Below are 17,231 nucleotides of genomic sequence, written 5' to 3'. Positions count from 1 at the left end.
TGGTGCAGCTTCTGCAACATTAAGCAACAGGGAGTATTTGTACTCACTACTGGACCAAACTCTGGTCCATTGTAGGGTTATTCCCAGACGCGCCTCCCCTCCTTCTGTCAAAGCAATCGCAAATTGTCTATAACTGCCTCGTGATGCTCCAATCACTTTTTCTGAGGCGGTTTTCAGAAACAATTTGTTCTCAGGAAAAAAAGTTTAAAAAACTACCTAATGCTCTAAACAACACACGAATCTTTGGTAACAGAGGCTTCTAACCATCCGGCCGATGTGATAAGGCGAAAAAAAAAATTGTTAAATTCCATTGCAGGAAAACGGTAACTATTTGGCACTTGTTTGCAGATTATATTTGAAGGAATAACGGGAAGTTCATATACGGGTGATGTCGCCATTGATCAAGTGAATGTTACTGAAGGAAAATGTCCAGGTAAAAATATGTCTATTAATTAAGCTAAAGGAAAAAGACAAACATTTTCATCGCGCCTACTCCCTCACTCCCTCGCACTTTGCTTTAGTAACAGAAAATCACTGCTGCTTGTAAGTTATTGAAGCTCGAGTTGCATTACACGTTGTTGTACATCATGTTACATTACATGTTTAGATTATTGATCAGGCGCAATAAACCAAGGAATACCTCATTTGAAGAGTTTCTTAAAATTGGCTGGAAAGGAAAGCACAAATATAATAGTCAATTCTTTTGATGTGTACTCTTAAAGATGCTTCAAATCATGTCTGTGTTCTATTGCTTTAGTTTCTTGTAGCTTCGACAGCGGTCTATGCTTCGGGTGGAGTCAATCCACGTCAGATGTTTTTGATTGGACACTTCACTCAGGTTCCACCTCATCTTCAAGCACGGGACCATCGTCAGATCATGGTGGATCAGGTTAATTGCGTTCGATTTTACTTCTCGAAGATGTTCACTGATAGGTTAAAGAATGTGCTAATTGGAATATGCTTGTTAATAGGTCTGTTTCGTGGAGCACTTAGTTTGAGGGACAATCTCGTCGTCGAAGCTGCGCTTTTAACGAAATAATCCATAAGCGACTTTGGCCCGAAGTGATCCAAATAGACCCTCCATCGAAACACCTTTTTCAGCAGCACATTATTGACGATAACTCGCCGGTTTTTGCTCGCTTTACATAGCTCGCTGACGCGCAAAAAAATCAAGAGGAATTGATTTTGTTTCCATAGGCAAATATATGTACATTGAAGCTTCATATTGGTCATCGGGTGATAATGCCAAGCTTCAGCTTGCAGTACCAAGGAGTCCATCATACTCGTGCTTGAGTTTCTACTACCACATGTATGGATCTTCGATGGGAACTCTAAACGTCTTCAATGGAAATGACAAAATATTCACTAAATCAGGAAATCAGGGATTTTACTGGAAGAAAGTGTCAAAGCTGCTTCATCTAAGTGATGTGGTAAGTATGATAGATATAAATTGTTATACTATGCCAGTAGTAAACACAGCCAATCAGAATACAGGGAAGCCGTTGTATACTCGACGGTATTACACACAACCTTCCCATCATGCGCCACGCGTATGTCGCATTGGTTGTGTTGGCCACTGTATTTTCTATGGCATGGGATAGAACAGTTGTGCAACACTTTCTCGTGGTATGCCATGGAATATTGCACTTGTCTTTTGTATTTTCTTGGTATACACACTCACCTAAAAGCTCGTGCGTAGAACGTGAAAAGAGCGTCTAAGGGCTTGTGGCTAAACCTAGAAAATGCTGGTGAATCATGGGATATTTCACGGTATACGACTCGAAAGCGTTGGATAACTAATATTTCTTTCTTTTATCTTTAAACCGTTCAAAATAATAAATCCCAGCACAGTTGCATAGACTCGCAGTGATTTTGTAATTTTACGGTCAGTGTTAAACAAATTACTACTAATAAGAAAAAATATACGCCTTTAGCTTAAGGCACTGTTGAACCATTGCAATGCTATTTCCATTCAAAATCATTAGTAAGGCAACATACTTTTTGGTGCAAATAATTATCGTCTCTTTGAAAATTGAAAAAAATACGGTTCAAACTTAGACGCTTTATGTGAACATTTGGTGACATAAAATTCTCATTTCCAGTTAACATTCGAAGGGATCAGAGGATCATCACACCAAAGTGACATTGCCATTGATGACGTCACAATTCTCGAAGGAAACTGTCCAGGTAAGATGTCTGAGGGTGATGCCATCTTTTATCAAAAACTTGGTAGCCGGCCTTCTGTTGTTATTAACTGGGCTGATGTACATAAGATGGATTTGCGAAACATTATAATTATTTGGTGACATTGTGTTTATGGCATCTATTTACATTCCCGTCGTTTCAAAGGTAGCGGTACAGAGCGTCCCAGCTTGTTGGTTAGATGGTAGACATTTCAAACTTTTCGTCAACTGGTGGCATTTATTGTAGCCTGAGCATTAAGCCTTCCTAAGGGGAGGGGAGAAAGGAGTAGGAGAGAGGCGGAGGAAGGTTTTCTTCCTTTTCGCTTTCTATCGTTTTTCCTCTCTCCTCCCCCTTATTTCTCTCCTCTCCCCTCCTCCCCTCCGTTAGGAAGACCGATACTCAAGCTTTAGTTATTATCCTTGTTCGCCGTGGTCCGCGGTGTTTTTTTCTTCTTTCGTTGTAATTATTATTTTCGCCATTTTTGAATCATTCATATGAAAAACGTTAAAACATATGTTTCCCATTAATGACTTATTAGGCTGTGGAGGTGTTTTGAATAAATCCTTTGGAGAGGTGGACATTGGTAATTCTGGAGATGAGAGCGAATCACATTGCAATTGGACAATCGGTAGTGCTGGAATAAGTCAAGCAGTTGCAATTATCTCACTACAAAGGATATACTTTGGTTATTGCAGGTAGGAAGGCAGTGAATAAAGTCGATTGTCAAAAGCTAGAGACTATTTTGAGGTCGTGACAATCTGTGAACCAATGAGTTATGAAATCCTTGCAAGCTAAAAGTTATTTATAATGTTATGTACTCCGGTTGGCCTGAATAGCGCTCCTCTTAGCCTTACTGGCATTGCACTTCGGTAAGTCTGACTAACAGACGGGTTAACCTGATTAGTCCTCAGGTGAACAACACTACTCTTCTGTTCAGCATGAGAATGATTAGCTTGTCCTTAACTTTTTCATGTAAGTTAATTTAACGTAGAGAGTGATTCGACTATTGTCTTTGGCCACCAACTCTGGGATATTGTTACTCATTTTTTATTTGCTTTTTTAGTGAACACATTAGGATACTTCATTCGAATGGCACTGAAGTCTTTAACCATGGAGGATGTCAATCGTCTCTCCCTTATGGTACTTCACTGGAAGTTCCAATTGGAACAACAAACCATTTAACACTGCAAATAGCCCTGGAATATAGGTGGAGCGCTGTCAAACTTGATTACGATATCTTGAGCCAAGGACTTGATTCAGGTTTGAGACCATATATTCCACTTTTCATATTTTATCCCTTTTTATTTACTTACTAGCTTACTGATTACTCAGGTAACCCCGCTCCCTCATTCATATTTCTGCTTTGCTTTCTATTACCTTCTCTGTGTCTATCATCTGTCTGCCTGTCTGCCTGTCTGTCTGTCTGTCTGTCTGTCTGTCTGTCTGTACATTCATCCGCGCGTCCATCCGTCCGTCCATCCGTGTTTCTGTCTTCCTGTCTGTCGGTCGGCGGTGGGTCGGTCAGTGTATCTGTCGATCTGCCTGTCTGTAGTTACTTATTTTTATTTATTTATTTATTTACCTATTTTTACTTATTTATTCATTTATTTATATTTAACAGCCAGCCAAGTTTCCTGGAACATAACAGTTTATAGCATAACATCATCTTCAGCTTCGGTGCGTTGGCCGACTTTTCCGCTGTCTCCGAGCGTCAATCATTACCTGGTGAGGTTCAAGGAACCGCATGGCGTCAGCACACTCTTCAGAGCCAGCAGTTACAGTGATACGTACTACACTAACCGTCTTAAAGGCTATACATCTTATGATGTTCAAGTCTTTGCTTTTACTACAAGCATCAATAAAAACGTCACCTACTCCAGCCAAACGGTTACAATAAAAACACCAGAAGGAGGTGAGCTACCCCCCCTCTACCACCATCCGCTGGGCCTTCATTCAGATTTTGCTCAAGAGGACGATCCAAATTCTCGTTGTCTTCTGAGAGACCTTAATATTACTTTGAAATAAGAAACGCTTTTTTTGTTTTTTTACTATTTGTGCCTCAAACCTAGCTAAGCATGTTTCCACATTAAATTAAGTCATTTCTGTTGTGTTGATATATCTGAAAATCTAAAACAATTAGACTATTGTTTTGCTATGAATTTCCCTGCCACATATTCATTTCAATTTTTTCTTAGTTCCCAGCCGAGCCCCTACGAATGTTCAAGTGACAAACCATGGCCTGAATGAGTTCCTGGTCCGATGGGATCCTGTCCCTGTCAGCTACGTCAATGGCCGTCTCTTGGGTTACAAGGTCTATTACAAAGACACTCAGTATTATTACTCACTGGAGAGGGCTGTCAACACCAGCAGTCCCGACGAATTGCATGTTGTACTGACGGGTATTCAGACGGGTCAACGCTACCAGATTTCCGTGGCAGCCTTTACTTCTAAGGGACAAGGGCCCCGATCGTCCTATCTTTACATAAGTAAAGGTAAGTGTCAATATGAGTACCTCTGATTTTAGAAATCGTGTCTATCTGTTGTCCAGCTATCATTCGATAGGAAGAACAGTTTGAAAATAAGAGGGTAAAACTCTATCTATATTTTAGTATTTTAACGACGGACTTACCATGTATTAAAATAAACATTTCTTGTTTTGCCAGTACCTCTGGGTTTTTGAGTGAAGAGTTTTGCAAAATTTTGGCGAAACGTTAAAGAGTTAATAAGTCACGTAACAACGCAGTATACTTCACAAATGATCTGTTTTTGAATGTCCACTGATATTTCGCTGAAGCTTAAAGGAAATCTTGGCTAAAAAACGGTTTTGTTCCAAATCACAAGTTGGAGTTGGAGTTTAACTGTTTTAGCGATTTGAAGTCAGTAATTCTTTGCCTGTTTTGAATGCTGGGCGTTTCCCTTCTCCTATTTTAGGATTTCAACCTTCTCGTGGGTCACCATGTGTATTTTTGCAAACTTGATGGGCAATACTGATGTCACTGCGCAGTTGGACGTTTTAAAAAACAACATTGCGTGAATCTAGAGAAATACAAAAAAAAAGCTTCTAATCGTTTACAATTCATATTCAGGATTGATATGTACAGTTTCAACAACAAATCTTCTTCTGTAGACTCCACATTCAGGTCTCCGACCGCGCGATGACGTCATGAATTACAATAAAGTAAACATAGCGACGCACAGGTGATTTAAACTGAAAACCAAACACTTCGTATTCGAACCTCTTACAGAGATATCAATTTAAAACTCCAGGATCAGTTAAATGAAACCATTAGGTATACTTTGGAACTTGAGCTGCTTTTCAGCCAAGATTCCCTTTAACGAAACTGTCCGACTAGCAACATCAACAGCAACTAATTTGAAATGCCTATTGCCTTTTCTACCATAAAATATTAATTTTTTTCTTCCAATATCCTGATCCACCAAACGAACTAAAGCAAATATTTGTCATGTTATTTAATTCCAGACTGTGAAGGCTTCGTGAACCAGTCGTCCGGATGGTTGAACTTTACGCATTCGGATTATAACACCCTAAACTGTAGTGTCGAGATACGAAGCGCTGGTATGCGACAAGGAGTCGCCCTCATTTCTTTTCAATACATATACTTTGGTTATTGCAGGTGAGGGTATTTAGAATTTATTTTTCATAAATGCAATTATTTTTCAGCAGTGACATTTTTTTAGCCCAAAGTAAAGGCAAGGAAAAGCTAAAGTTAACAAAATTAATATGACTAAGTTTGGTTGCCCTGTAAAGTCCAAATCTTGGCATTGTGATCAGACTGAAGTCGTCTTGGTCTCTCTTAGTAGATTGGTCTTTTTTTGAGTAAATTGTAAATGATCTGTTGATTGACCAGTGTTTTTGTAATGGTTTGTACAGCGAATTCGTGAAGATTTTTGACAGCCAAGGCGTTGAGGTGTACAGTCGAAGAGGATGTAATTCAGTTACCTCCGGGCTCACCGTAGAAATTCCATTTTCTGGTGGAAGCAGCATAACACTAGCAGCATCACTATCATACAGATACAGCTACGTCAGAGTCCAGTACACAATTTTAAAACAAGCGCTAAACTTAGGTAAGATTTCGAAGTGTCAAAAATGTTCACCGCTGAGTAGTTGTTCGGTATTATGCACACACAAGTCTGGGGAAGAGAAGTCAATATAAAAAACCTTGGCTACGCTTGGAATAATCCCCGTATCAGTCAGTAAACAGAAAAACGCAAGTTCTCGTTCAAAGGCATCGTTAGCTCCTAATCTTGCCCAACTTGCGTTAGCTGTTTATTTATCTTGTACTTAATTAAAACCAGCCAGTTGTTGTATTTCATTAACGCAACTAATATCATACTTCTAAAAACGTTTTAACATGTCACATCATCTCACTCTATTGATGCTTTGCAACAAATCCTGAGAGATTCATGATCAAATGAATAAAACCAGGGGCTTTTTTGGATGACACAAACAAAATAAGTTAGAAGGAAATATTTTGTCAATGCCATCCAATATGGGGTTGATAGCGTCACGTGAAAACCAAAAATACCTTAGCATTTGTGGTGTTTCGGAATCCTCGAGAATCAAACACGGGAATTACATGTTTTCATATCTTATTTGGGCGGAAAGCACATCATCAGTTTGTTTATTTTATCTTTTCTTCCATCAGCACAACTACTGCCATCTTGGAATCTCACGGTCACCAATAGCACGTCTTCTTCATCGACAGTGAAGTGGTCACAGTTTCCTCTAACGAACCTGTTTATTCAGCGATTCTTGGTGAACTACAGAGAACATAATTCAAATGTCAGCCTGATTTTTGAAGTCCCAAATTCATATGATACACATTACACTGGTGCAGTTCTGAAAAGCTACCAGTTTTACGACGTGCAAGTTATTGCTGTGACGACAAGTGTTGGCAACGGTACTTACTCTACTCAAACAGAAATAACGAGGACTGAAGAAGGAGGTAAGAAATTATATAAAAATAGCATGTCCATAGAATTGAGGATGATATTTTAGTCATGCGCATTCTGAAAGTCAAGTTTACAACGCACAAATAGAGGACGCATATTGTTAGACCACATGCCGTCATGCCGTCATGCCGTTTGATAGGAAGATTTGTAAAATTTTAGTTATTAATTATTGTTGTGATGCGCTTTTGAATATTTTATAGAAAAGGCGCAATACAAATAATAAATGTTATTGTTATTGTTATTGTTAAGGCCGTAATAGTGTTTGCAAATGTTTCTTCGCCAGGAAATGAGTTTTTTCAGTCAATCTTTTTCTTCGTTTGAGAAATTCAGTATGGTCGTAAAGACAGCCGGCTCTTTCAGCAAACAATTGAACATGACGCTTATTGAATTAGAAACACCTTGTAAGAATTGAAAGCTAACGCTAAAGGCTGTATTTTTTATAACCCTAGCTATTGATGATATCTAACCAAATCAAAGAGATTCAAAAGTCAAAGGGCTGGCGAACATGTTGGAAGACAAAATCAAAACAGGCAATTATAAATCTTTTGTTCATGTCATCCAACATGGCGGCAATGAGGCAACACGAAAACCAAGAATAGACAAATAGAGCTAGCGCGAGGTATTAATGAAAAGATCGCTTAATGGGTCTCGATAAACAGGAAAAAGCTATGGTAATACTTGCCAACAGCTTGTGTTCCCGCAGGATTTCTCCTCCTCCTCCTTCTCCTCCCAAACTTTCACTTGAGTTTCTGTTATTTGCAAAACGATTTTTTTTCTAGCTTTTCAAGCATTTGTTTTGTTTTGTTTCAGTGCCCAGCAGTGAGCCATCGAATGTAACACTGAAAAACCTAAAGTTCGATGAAGTGATGGTACAATGGAGTCCCATTCCTCAACACACTGCAAACGGTATTCTACTGGGGTACAGAGTTTATCTCTACGAGTATAATTATTGGTATTACAGTTTGACAAACACTGTAAACACTAGCAGCGCCAGCGTTCACATGGTGATATTTAGAGGTCTGAAGGCAGCACACAGCTACGGAATATCAGTGGCAGCTTTCACATCAAAGGGTGCAGGACCACAGTCCTACCGGAGATACATTACAACAGGTACAATTATTTTCTAATAAATGAACGAGGCTACCGAGCACCTCTTACGGGTATTTATTTCTAATCGCGGGAAATAAAATGTAGGGAAGTATCAAATAAAAAGTGCAGTTGAAAACGAGATATTACATGTAGGCAGCTAAGTAGACTGGAGATAATAATTAGTCACGCATCGATTAAAGGATTACGATAGTCCGTTCATTTAGACCAAAATGTTCACACGGACAGATTTTTTTTATTTAAACTTACCATGAAGCTTAAGTATGGTAAAGATTAACTTTTGCCAAGTAGTAAGAAAATGGGGTGTTACCGTGCTTGTTTTCGAGATAAGACGTGTTGACGACAATCTGTTTTCAGAGGTGCGTTTTCCTTATTTAAGACCGTGATGTTAGCTTACACAACTATCAGCCATAAAAAAAGTTACGAGTGAAATTTTGATCAGGTAAACGTATTCAGTTCAACACAACTAACTATATTAAGGAAACGTTTGGAGATTTTTCCTGTTTTTTTTTTTGTTTTTTTTGTTTTTTGGGTTAAAATGGAAAAAATCTAGAGAGGAATTGATCTACGGAAAGAATAATAGGGGTCACTGAGCATCCAAGAGAGTAAATTGCAGGCGAAGCTAGCGCACCCGGTGCCAAGTCCTACACTTCCTTATATTTCTTCCTTAGCTTGCACGTACAATGTATGACGTGGCGTGACGTTGCGACATGAATTATCTGCGCAGAAAGGATTCGCAGTAACAATGAGCGCGAACGTCCTTAAGTCGTCCGCCATTTTGGTTCCATCATCGCTAAATCATCATTTTATCATAAAGTCAGAAAAAACGTAAATGTATGGGAAATAAATCCAAAATGACATGAAATGCAATTATGCGCTGTTACTGGGTTATTCAATTTTCTTCTATATCTACCTGCTTGTTTATTTACCAGGTCATTGATTCCCTCCTTTAGGTTGCGGAGGCTACATAAATCAATCATTTGGTCAGATACATGTTGACGACTACAGAGGCTCAAGTTACGTAAGATGTGATTGGGAGATTGGCAGCGTGGGCATAAGTCAGGCAGTCGCTTTTGTTTGGATTCAGGACCTGTACTTCTATTATTCCTAGTAAGTACCTGAACACCCTCCAGTTTTGCAAGCTTTAGAATAGACGAGAGGCAGATACGTTGTCGCGATAAATTCGAGAGGAGGAGAGAGGGAGAGGAGGTGAGTGGGAGGAGATTGATAAAGAGACCGTGTTTTGTTAAGATGCAGGGTTGATTTAACGTCATGAGTGAGTTTGTGCGTAGGAAAAGATAATAATAGGAGATTTTAAATCACTCAACTCGGTAAAAATAAAGCAAAGATATATTATCTCTTTATAATCATTTACCTTTTCGTTAATAGCCGTAGACTTGGAAAGGGTTGTGCAGGGGCTTCTCTTTACTCAGGCGGGAGTCAGGTTATTAAGGGAAAAGAGGGTTGGAGGCAAGGGGAGGTAAAATTGACTAAGCAAAAATAAGTTAGGTGAAGCCTTTTATGGTAACTTCCCACTTATCTCCAATTGTTAAGGATACCAGTATTTATGCAGAAAAAAAGTCAACAGCGTTGCAAAAAAAGCGAGAATCGTGTTTCTTGGCCAGAATAATAATAATAAGAAAAAAATATCGCGCAACCTTGAGGTACATTACCGTTTCAGCATAGGTACATCATTTGGCTTTATGAAGAGGATAGAGGATTGCTACTAATCAAATTGACTTTCCACATTCTCAGCGAATATTTGAAAATCCTTAGTGGCAATGGTTCGGTAGTTCTTAATCAATATGGATACTCATCAGCTGCGCAGAGAACGTTCCTGGAGGTTGATTTTGGCAGTGCAAACAACATTACCGTTCAAGTCTACCTATCCTACTACTACAGTCACTTCAAGCTTCAATATGGAATTATGAAGCAAGGCAGTCAGTCAGGTTAGTAATGGCTATGTAACAAGAAAGCCGGGGGTTCTCTACAAAGTTCTATACAGGGAAGCTCCGCCCTGAGGTCCAACTCTTTTAAAGCCCCGGCCAAACGATCGCAACATGTCAACGCAACATATCGCAACACTGTTTGGCGCAACATGTTTCGCGGGTTTGGCCACTCTGTTGCAACGTGTTGCGACTTGTTGGGTGTGTTTGAAAATGGCCAAATTTGAGCCAACAACACCCAACATGTCGCAACAGGTCGCAACAGGGTGGCCAAACGCGCGCAACATGTTGCGCCCAACAATGTTGTGATATGTTGCGTTGACATGTTGCGATCGTTTGGCCGGGGCTCAACTTTTAAATACAATTTTGACAGGAGAGGTTAACCTTTCGTATACTTTTAAATTATAAAAGGTACACTTGCCACATACTTTTATGGCTTGTCCATATTATGGAGATAAATCTCCATAAACCATTAAAAAAGTGAATCTTATTTCCCCGAAAGGACGTGAATAGATACAAAATATTCTAAAGGCAACATTTACCACGAATAATGAGAATAATGTTAGAGATCTGGGCGGATTACAAGTTGATTTTTGTTTAGTTTTTGAGTCATGTCTTAACTATGTTATATCTTTCAGCTTTGCTGGTACCAAACTGGAATATAACAGTTGAAAATACCACAAGGTACAGTATTACAATCAAATGGCAAAACCTTACACCAGTGATCAATAAACTGGTACTGCATTACATCGTTCAAATAAGAAGCAAGAATGGGAGCGATGTTTTAAACGCTATGGTTGTCAATGGAAGTAAAACTTATGCAAACATCGCTGGGCTCTCGCCTTACACGGAGTATCCAGTGACCGTTATTGGTGTTGCTAGTGATGGACAACCTTACAAGAGCTCCAACGTCACTGCCCTGACGGAGGAAGGAGGTATTGTGTTTCTTTTCGTTTTGCATCGGCACCTAATAATGTATTTTGTTTGATTTCCTTTGCGAAAATACGGTTCTAAGACAACTGGTCAGTTGATTATAATATCATGGCGTTTCTTCTCACTACTTTTGTATACTGAAAATATGTGAATGTTAAGAGAAATTAAGAGTGATTTTATTACTATACTGCTTGGGATTTTAACTACTTGGTCTACAATAGGTATCTAAGAATCGTCGTCCAAGATAGGACCAGCAACAATGATAGCCCCTCTTGCCACTATATGTTCACGGCTGGTAAATAGTTAGAGGAAACCGACAAAGTTACTGGCATTAATCTGCGATGGACTAGCATACCATTCCGAAGGACTTATAATACTCCTAGGCCCTTTATTTATGCTGCCAGAAGGGGTGCTGATGTAATGACATGGTTTCTCTGATATCCCTAGCATTGTTACATGTACAGACTAGTCTGTAAGCTTAAATCATTGTTTATTTTCAGTCCCCAGTAGAGGACCATCATACCTGCGATTGTCAAACTTACAGACCGGTAAGGTGAAGGTACAGTGGGATCCTCTTCCTCAGCAGTATGCCAATGGTCGAATCCTGGGGTACTCCATTTACGTTTATGAGAATGACTACTATGTGAATTATATTAAAACTGTATACTCCAATAGCTCTGGTGTCCACATGGCGATTGTGAGAGGTCTAAAGGCAGCCCAGCGATACAGAATTTCAGTTGCAGCCTTTACTTCAAAAGGAGTGGGACCACAATCTTATGGTTACATTACAACTGGTAATTTATTAGTCCCTTTGTCAAGATATACAGAGAATACATTTGTAGCGTACCTGAGTATTATCTTGTTTTATTTAAAGCCACTATTAACAAGAAAGTGCGTGTAAGAGGGAAAAACGTACATAGAGAAAACATCGAATACACATGAAGTTATTCATCCGGTTTTCAAATTTCAAGCCTAGTTTATACTCAAAAAATGAAACAGAGAAAGACACTTTTGGGACGCACCAGCTTCCCTTGAAAACACCCGACAGCCCCTATAATTGAGAAGTGGAATCTCGCCTAATTAACATGATCAGCCCGTTACAATTTTTTTGTTTTTTGGCACCGGTAAGAGTACTACGCTGGATAGTTAATTTTAGAAAGTTATAGTTATATGCAGATTTTTTCGATGCAGTCATTTTTTCTTCTTTTTCTTCCTTTATTTAGCCGAGTCATACCTCGAAGTGATTCCTAGAACCGTGCCAACTATGATTGCCTTATCTTCTTTCATTTCACTCTTAAGGTTGTGGAGGAAGTTTAAACAAGTCCTTTGGCGAGTTGCAATTTAGTCCCAGACGCTACTATAGTTCTTACTTGCGATGCAACTGGGCAATTGGCAACGCAGGAATCAACCAGGCAGTTCTTGTTGTCTCTTTACAAGAGTTGTACCTCTCGTACTACTAGTGAGTGTCATGAATTTTAATCACATTTTAAATGTAGCGCTACAGGATGCATTCTGAGAGAGCCAAAACAGAAGAAAATTACATTTAACAGCAAGAACAACAACAACCACCACAACAAATTCGGTTGTTCGAGTTACTGTTTACTGAAAGCGAATCAAACTTTTCAATATGCTTGGATAAGTTTGCCCTAGAGTTAAAACGTTCTAGGGCAGTAATAATATTTGATATATTAAGTCGAATCACGGGAAACTCTCAAACGCATAAAAACTGTCAATGAAGAGCATTGCAATTCATGGCGCTAAACCTGGCAGCCGATTTTGAGCAAATAATGATTAATGTAACTCTTATAGTAGAATGTGTTACTGAGTTTCCTTAAAATAATGATTTCCAATCAGTCCATCAGAATTTTTCGGCTTTAATGTTTCAACTACCGTTCTATTTCATAGTGAATATATCAAGATCATCGATGGAGATGGCTTAATAGCTTTTAATCGGTATGGATATTCGTCCTCTCCTTGGAAAACTTTCCTGGAAGTCAGTTACGGAAACGCTACGAATGTCACGGTAGAGATCTACCTTACACACTACTGGAGTCAGTTCAAGCTTCAGTACGGAATTGTGAAGCAGGGGCTTCAGTCAGGTGAGTTGTTTTTTTTTTTTAGGCATTTCAAAGTAACTTGCAAAGGCGACAGGGAAGATCACGGGCCATGGTTGAGGGTATCAAAGACATGAGATGTTTTGGATTCTTTCATTATTTGGCATTCTACAACTACGAAATAAGTAATTCATTAACCAACCAACCAACTAGCCAACTACCCGCCGACTGAACGATTAGCGAACCAATCGACCAACCAACCGACCAACCAACCGACCAACCAACCAACCAAATGACCGACCGCCCAACCGTCCAACCGTCCAAACAACCAACCGACCAACCAACGGACCAATCGACAAACCTACCAACCTACCAACCGGCAAGACAGACTGACAGGCAGATGGCCCGACAAGACAGACTGACAGGCAGGTGGCCCTTCAACAGCAAGCAAAAAGGAAAAACGGCCATAGATGGAGCAAAAGACTTAGTTTAAACCATTAAATAGTATTTTTAACATAAATGTTTTTGGGCACAGATATTAAAACTTTCGTTGGAAGCTAGCTACTTCTAACTACAGCTTCGTGTACTTTCCAGATGTTTTTTCGTTTTGTTTGTTTGTTTGTTTGTTTGTTTTGTTTTTCCTTAAACATGAACTAATCTAAACTTAAATTATTTTAGGAACAGTGACAAAAATAAATCTTGGGGTAAACCACTATCTATTCTCGTGTTATTATTCTCCATTACGTTTATCAATACTCATGTAACTGTCAGGCGTGTGTTTTATTTGTAGCTCCGCTGATTGCTAACTGGAATGTATCAATTGATAACGCAACAAAGAATAGTATTACAATTCAGTGGCCAAATCTCACACCAATCCTGAATGAACCAGTTCTTCATTACTTTGGACTTATCAAAAGCACTAATGGCAGTATTCTAAACTGCCACATCATGTCTGCAAATAGTACTTCCGTCGCATTCACCGGCCTGTTGCAATACAGAGAGTATCGTCTGAGTGTTGTTGGTGTAAATGGTATTGGCCAAGCTTACAGTAGTGCTGAAGTCACAGCCTGGACGGAAGAAGGAGGTAAACCCGGTCGTTAGAAATCCTTGTATTTTTAGCCCTCGGGGGTACAAGTGGGAACAAGGAAGGGGATGGGGGGTGGGGTGGGGTTTGGGGTTGGTTTAATGCCACCCAGAGGTATTTTTCAGAATTTTGAAAAAAGGATTTACACTGTGATGCTGAAACTTTCAGTAGCTGTCCATTCATCTCTCGCTGAGATTTCGACATGTCAAATTTCTCCACACGTATCTTGATATTGCCGTATTAAACGCATTTTGACCAGCGGGTCAAGCCAAATTTCGTCTTTTTTAACAGAATTTTCGTGCTTTTCTCGGGGTACCGTGGCAAACTGGTACTTTTTACACTGAATTCTGGTATCACTTTTTGATATTTTCCATCAGCTCACGTTATTTTCTGACCTTCTGAGAAACTAGTAAAATCCAAGATGGCAGATCCAAGATGCGAACTTAATGACGTCATCACCAAGATAAGATAAATCATCTTGTAGAGCAAGCCGAGGACTACCCATTAAACTCAACATAATTTATATACGCCTCATTACAATGAAAACCCAGGGGAGGGGTTCTAGCCAACCCTTTGTCGTTCGAACGCTTTTCTGTGTCTTAACTTTTGCTATCTCTTGTCAGTTCCTAGCAGGGCACCATCAAATATTACTTTCACAAATGTAAGATCTACTGAAGTCACAGTTAACTGGAATCCTCTGCCTGAGCAGCATGCCAATGGGCGGCTGTTGGGATACAATGTCTACTTCCAGGAGACTGCGTATTACTCTGTATCATCAAACACAAGCAGTGTAAACGTCACTACTAATAGCACAAGCGTGACATTTACAGGACTAAGGCCGGGACAACGCTACCATACCTACATCTCTGCTTTTACATCTAAAGGAGTAGGACCGCGTTCTTACTTCTACTACATAACAACAGGTAGGTCTCTCAAACGACAGTCAGGTTAAAGGCACGCCAAACTAATCAAATCTGGCCAACCATTAGAAGTAATAAGAGATTGAATGAAAGTAAAAAACATACGTCACTCGACAAGGTGGTGGTGGTGGCGTGGAGAGCGTGTAGGGGGGAGGGGGGGGGGAGGTGTAAAGTAACACTTCGAGTGTTTTTGGTCTCGAGGACAGTTTGAATTATATCTTAAAAATCAAAATGCCATATAATTGAGGCGCCGCAATATATCGTAAAACTCTCGCCATAATGAGTTGCTCAGGACCATGCTGCAAATAATGGGATAATATAAATATCACTTTCCTAGGGGAATTTTCTCGTATTATTTTCCTCCGGAAAAATATTTTCACTCGGTTAGGAGAGGATACTGTTGATAATTAATGAAATGGGTTGTTTCTCGCATTATTGGTGGTGAACTAATTCGTCATTTTATTTCAGCTTGCAAGATCGCAATTAACCAATCGGCTGGGCTCATAGATGTTACACAAACAGATTACAACTACTTATATTGCTCTTGGACGATAGAAAATGTTGGTATAACCCACGCAGTAGCCCTCTTTCTAATCCAGAAGCTGGATTTAACTTATTGCAGGTAATTAAATGATAATAAATTGTGAGAAGGTTTTCCGGCTCATGTTCATTAAAAACTATCAACCTGCCCCAAGTGAGCGGTTTTCAATTCATTGTAGCAAAACAGCAACCAAAGTAAATATGTTTTGGCCAATCAGAAAAGAGGAAGACAACACAGTTGACCAATCAAAACTCGAAGCACATACATTTTACTGGAATGAACTAGATGTAGTGGGGAAACGCTTGCGGGCAAGTCTGAATTGGCTTTCGGTTTACTTCGGATTGGATGAAAAGTGGGGAGCCCCCCCGAGGTACGGCAATTATGTGATTCGGGCGACAAGACTTGAGATAAAACATTGCAAAATAATGCTGTTGGCGTGATTTCCAAACCTTGTAAATAAATTTTCTAGCTTATTACTTTTTCTAGAATTTTTCTTTTAATAAGTTTTAGATTTTACTCGGATTGAGGCTGTTGATAGAGTATGATTGATTGAGCTTGCAAGCTTTGAATAGAACTATTTTTGGAATTATAGCAGTCTCAGTAGATGTGGGAACTGTGAACGTTTCTGTTTTTCATGCAATTTGAGTGCGTTTGCATTCCGATTTCAACACTCACGCAATCTGGCTTTGCGTAAATTTTTCGGGCAATAAAGGCCACCTCTTCCCCCCCCCCCCCCCCCCCCAGTAATGGAACAAAAATGATCAAATGTTCAAATGTTGATGTTTATAATAGTCAATGCACTTAGCTACACATAACCAGTTTACTGGCATGCCACTCATAATCTATCAAACAAATATATCAACTAAACATAATAGACTTAAAAATCCCAACAGGCGGTAGGAAGAGCAGTTGGCTATTTATAATCATGAACTAGGAGTTGCACTAGGGTCTGCCGAGAAACAACTGCAGCTAAGTGTTCAGAACGGGACATGAACCCGTGACCTCCGGATTTTAAGTCCGGCGCACTTACCACTCAGCCACGCTGCCTCCTCATGTAAGTGTGCGTTGCTTTGGATACTCAAGTGAAATAAGAATTTAAGGATTGTTTGTGAATTTTTCCTAGTGAGTTTGTAAAGATCTCCGACGGCAATGGAACTGTCAAATTTCACCAGACGGCCGGGGGTTGCTGGTATTCGCTTAGTCCACCTTTGGTCGAAGTTCCTTTCGGCAAATCCAGCAACATTACAGTCAATATCAACTTTAGAAAACTGTACAGCCTTGCTAAAATTCAGTTCGTGGTTTTGCAAACTGGCCTCGAATCAGGTATGTAAATGGCAAAAAAAAATTGAATTAATCATGCCTTACAACAAAAACGATCCTTTCGGTGTGTTTTTGTCCCCCCCTCGCCCCCTGGTATATTCGTTCGCTGTTCGTTCATTTCTCTCTCTATTGTCTAAATATAATATTATGGGTTATTTACAAAGCGTG

At 39.6% G+C, this 17,231-nt stretch overlaps 1 protein-coding gene across 5 annotated transcripts in view; it reads left to right on the top strand.

Annotated features, from left to right (window-relative positions):
• Positions 1-17,231, top strand: part of LOC110045601 (MAM and LDL-receptor class A domain-containing protein 2-like) — a 57,562-nt gene that overhangs the window by 23,774 nt on the left and 16,557 nt on the right. For all 5 annotated transcript variants that reach the window (XM_089291132.1, XM_089291131.1, XM_089291130.1 and 2 more), the window contains exons 17-38: positions 349-433; positions 758-889; positions 1,198-1,430; positions 2,103-2,187; positions 2,723-2,879; positions 3,248-3,444; positions 3,806-4,096; positions 4,380-4,676; positions 5,666-5,819; positions 6,077-6,270; positions 6,852-7,151; positions 7,969-8,268; positions 9,219-9,375; positions 10,021-10,214; positions 10,850-11,146; positions 11,645-11,938; positions 12,444-12,603; positions 13,050-13,243; positions 13,989-14,282; positions 14,906-15,205; positions 15,671-15,824; positions 16,867-17,066. In XM_089291132.1, coding sequence (XP_089147258.1) covers positions 349-433; positions 758-889; positions 1,198-1,430; positions 2,103-2,187; positions 2,723-2,879; positions 3,248-3,444; positions 3,806-4,096; positions 4,380-4,676; positions 5,666-5,819; positions 6,077-6,270; positions 6,852-7,151; positions 7,969-8,268; positions 9,219-9,375; positions 10,021-10,214; positions 10,850-11,146; positions 11,645-11,938; positions 12,444-12,603; positions 13,050-13,243; positions 13,989-14,282; positions 14,906-15,205; positions 15,671-15,824; positions 16,867-17,066 — 4,669 coding nt within the window. The remainder of the gene's footprint in view (positions 1-348; positions 434-757; positions 890-1,197; positions 1,431-2,102; positions 2,188-2,722; positions 2,880-3,247; positions 3,445-3,805; positions 4,097-4,379; positions 4,677-5,665; positions 5,820-6,076; positions 6,271-6,851; positions 7,152-7,968; positions 8,269-9,218; positions 9,376-10,020; positions 10,215-10,849; positions 11,147-11,644; positions 11,939-12,443; positions 12,604-13,049; positions 13,244-13,988; positions 14,283-14,905; positions 15,206-15,670; positions 15,825-16,866; positions 17,067-17,231) is intronic.

The sequence above is a fragment of the Orbicella faveolata genome, unplaced genomic scaffold (assembly GCF_042242905.1).
Source record: "Orbicella faveolata isolate gen_17 unplaced genomic scaffold, um_ofav_v1 contig_24, whole genome shotgun sequence".
Lineage (NCBI taxonomy): Eukaryota > Metazoa > Cnidaria > Anthozoa > Scleractinia > Merulinidae > Orbicella > Orbicella faveolata.
Note: the sequence above shows the minus strand (reverse complement) of the source record. Positions and strands in the feature narration are given on the sequence as shown.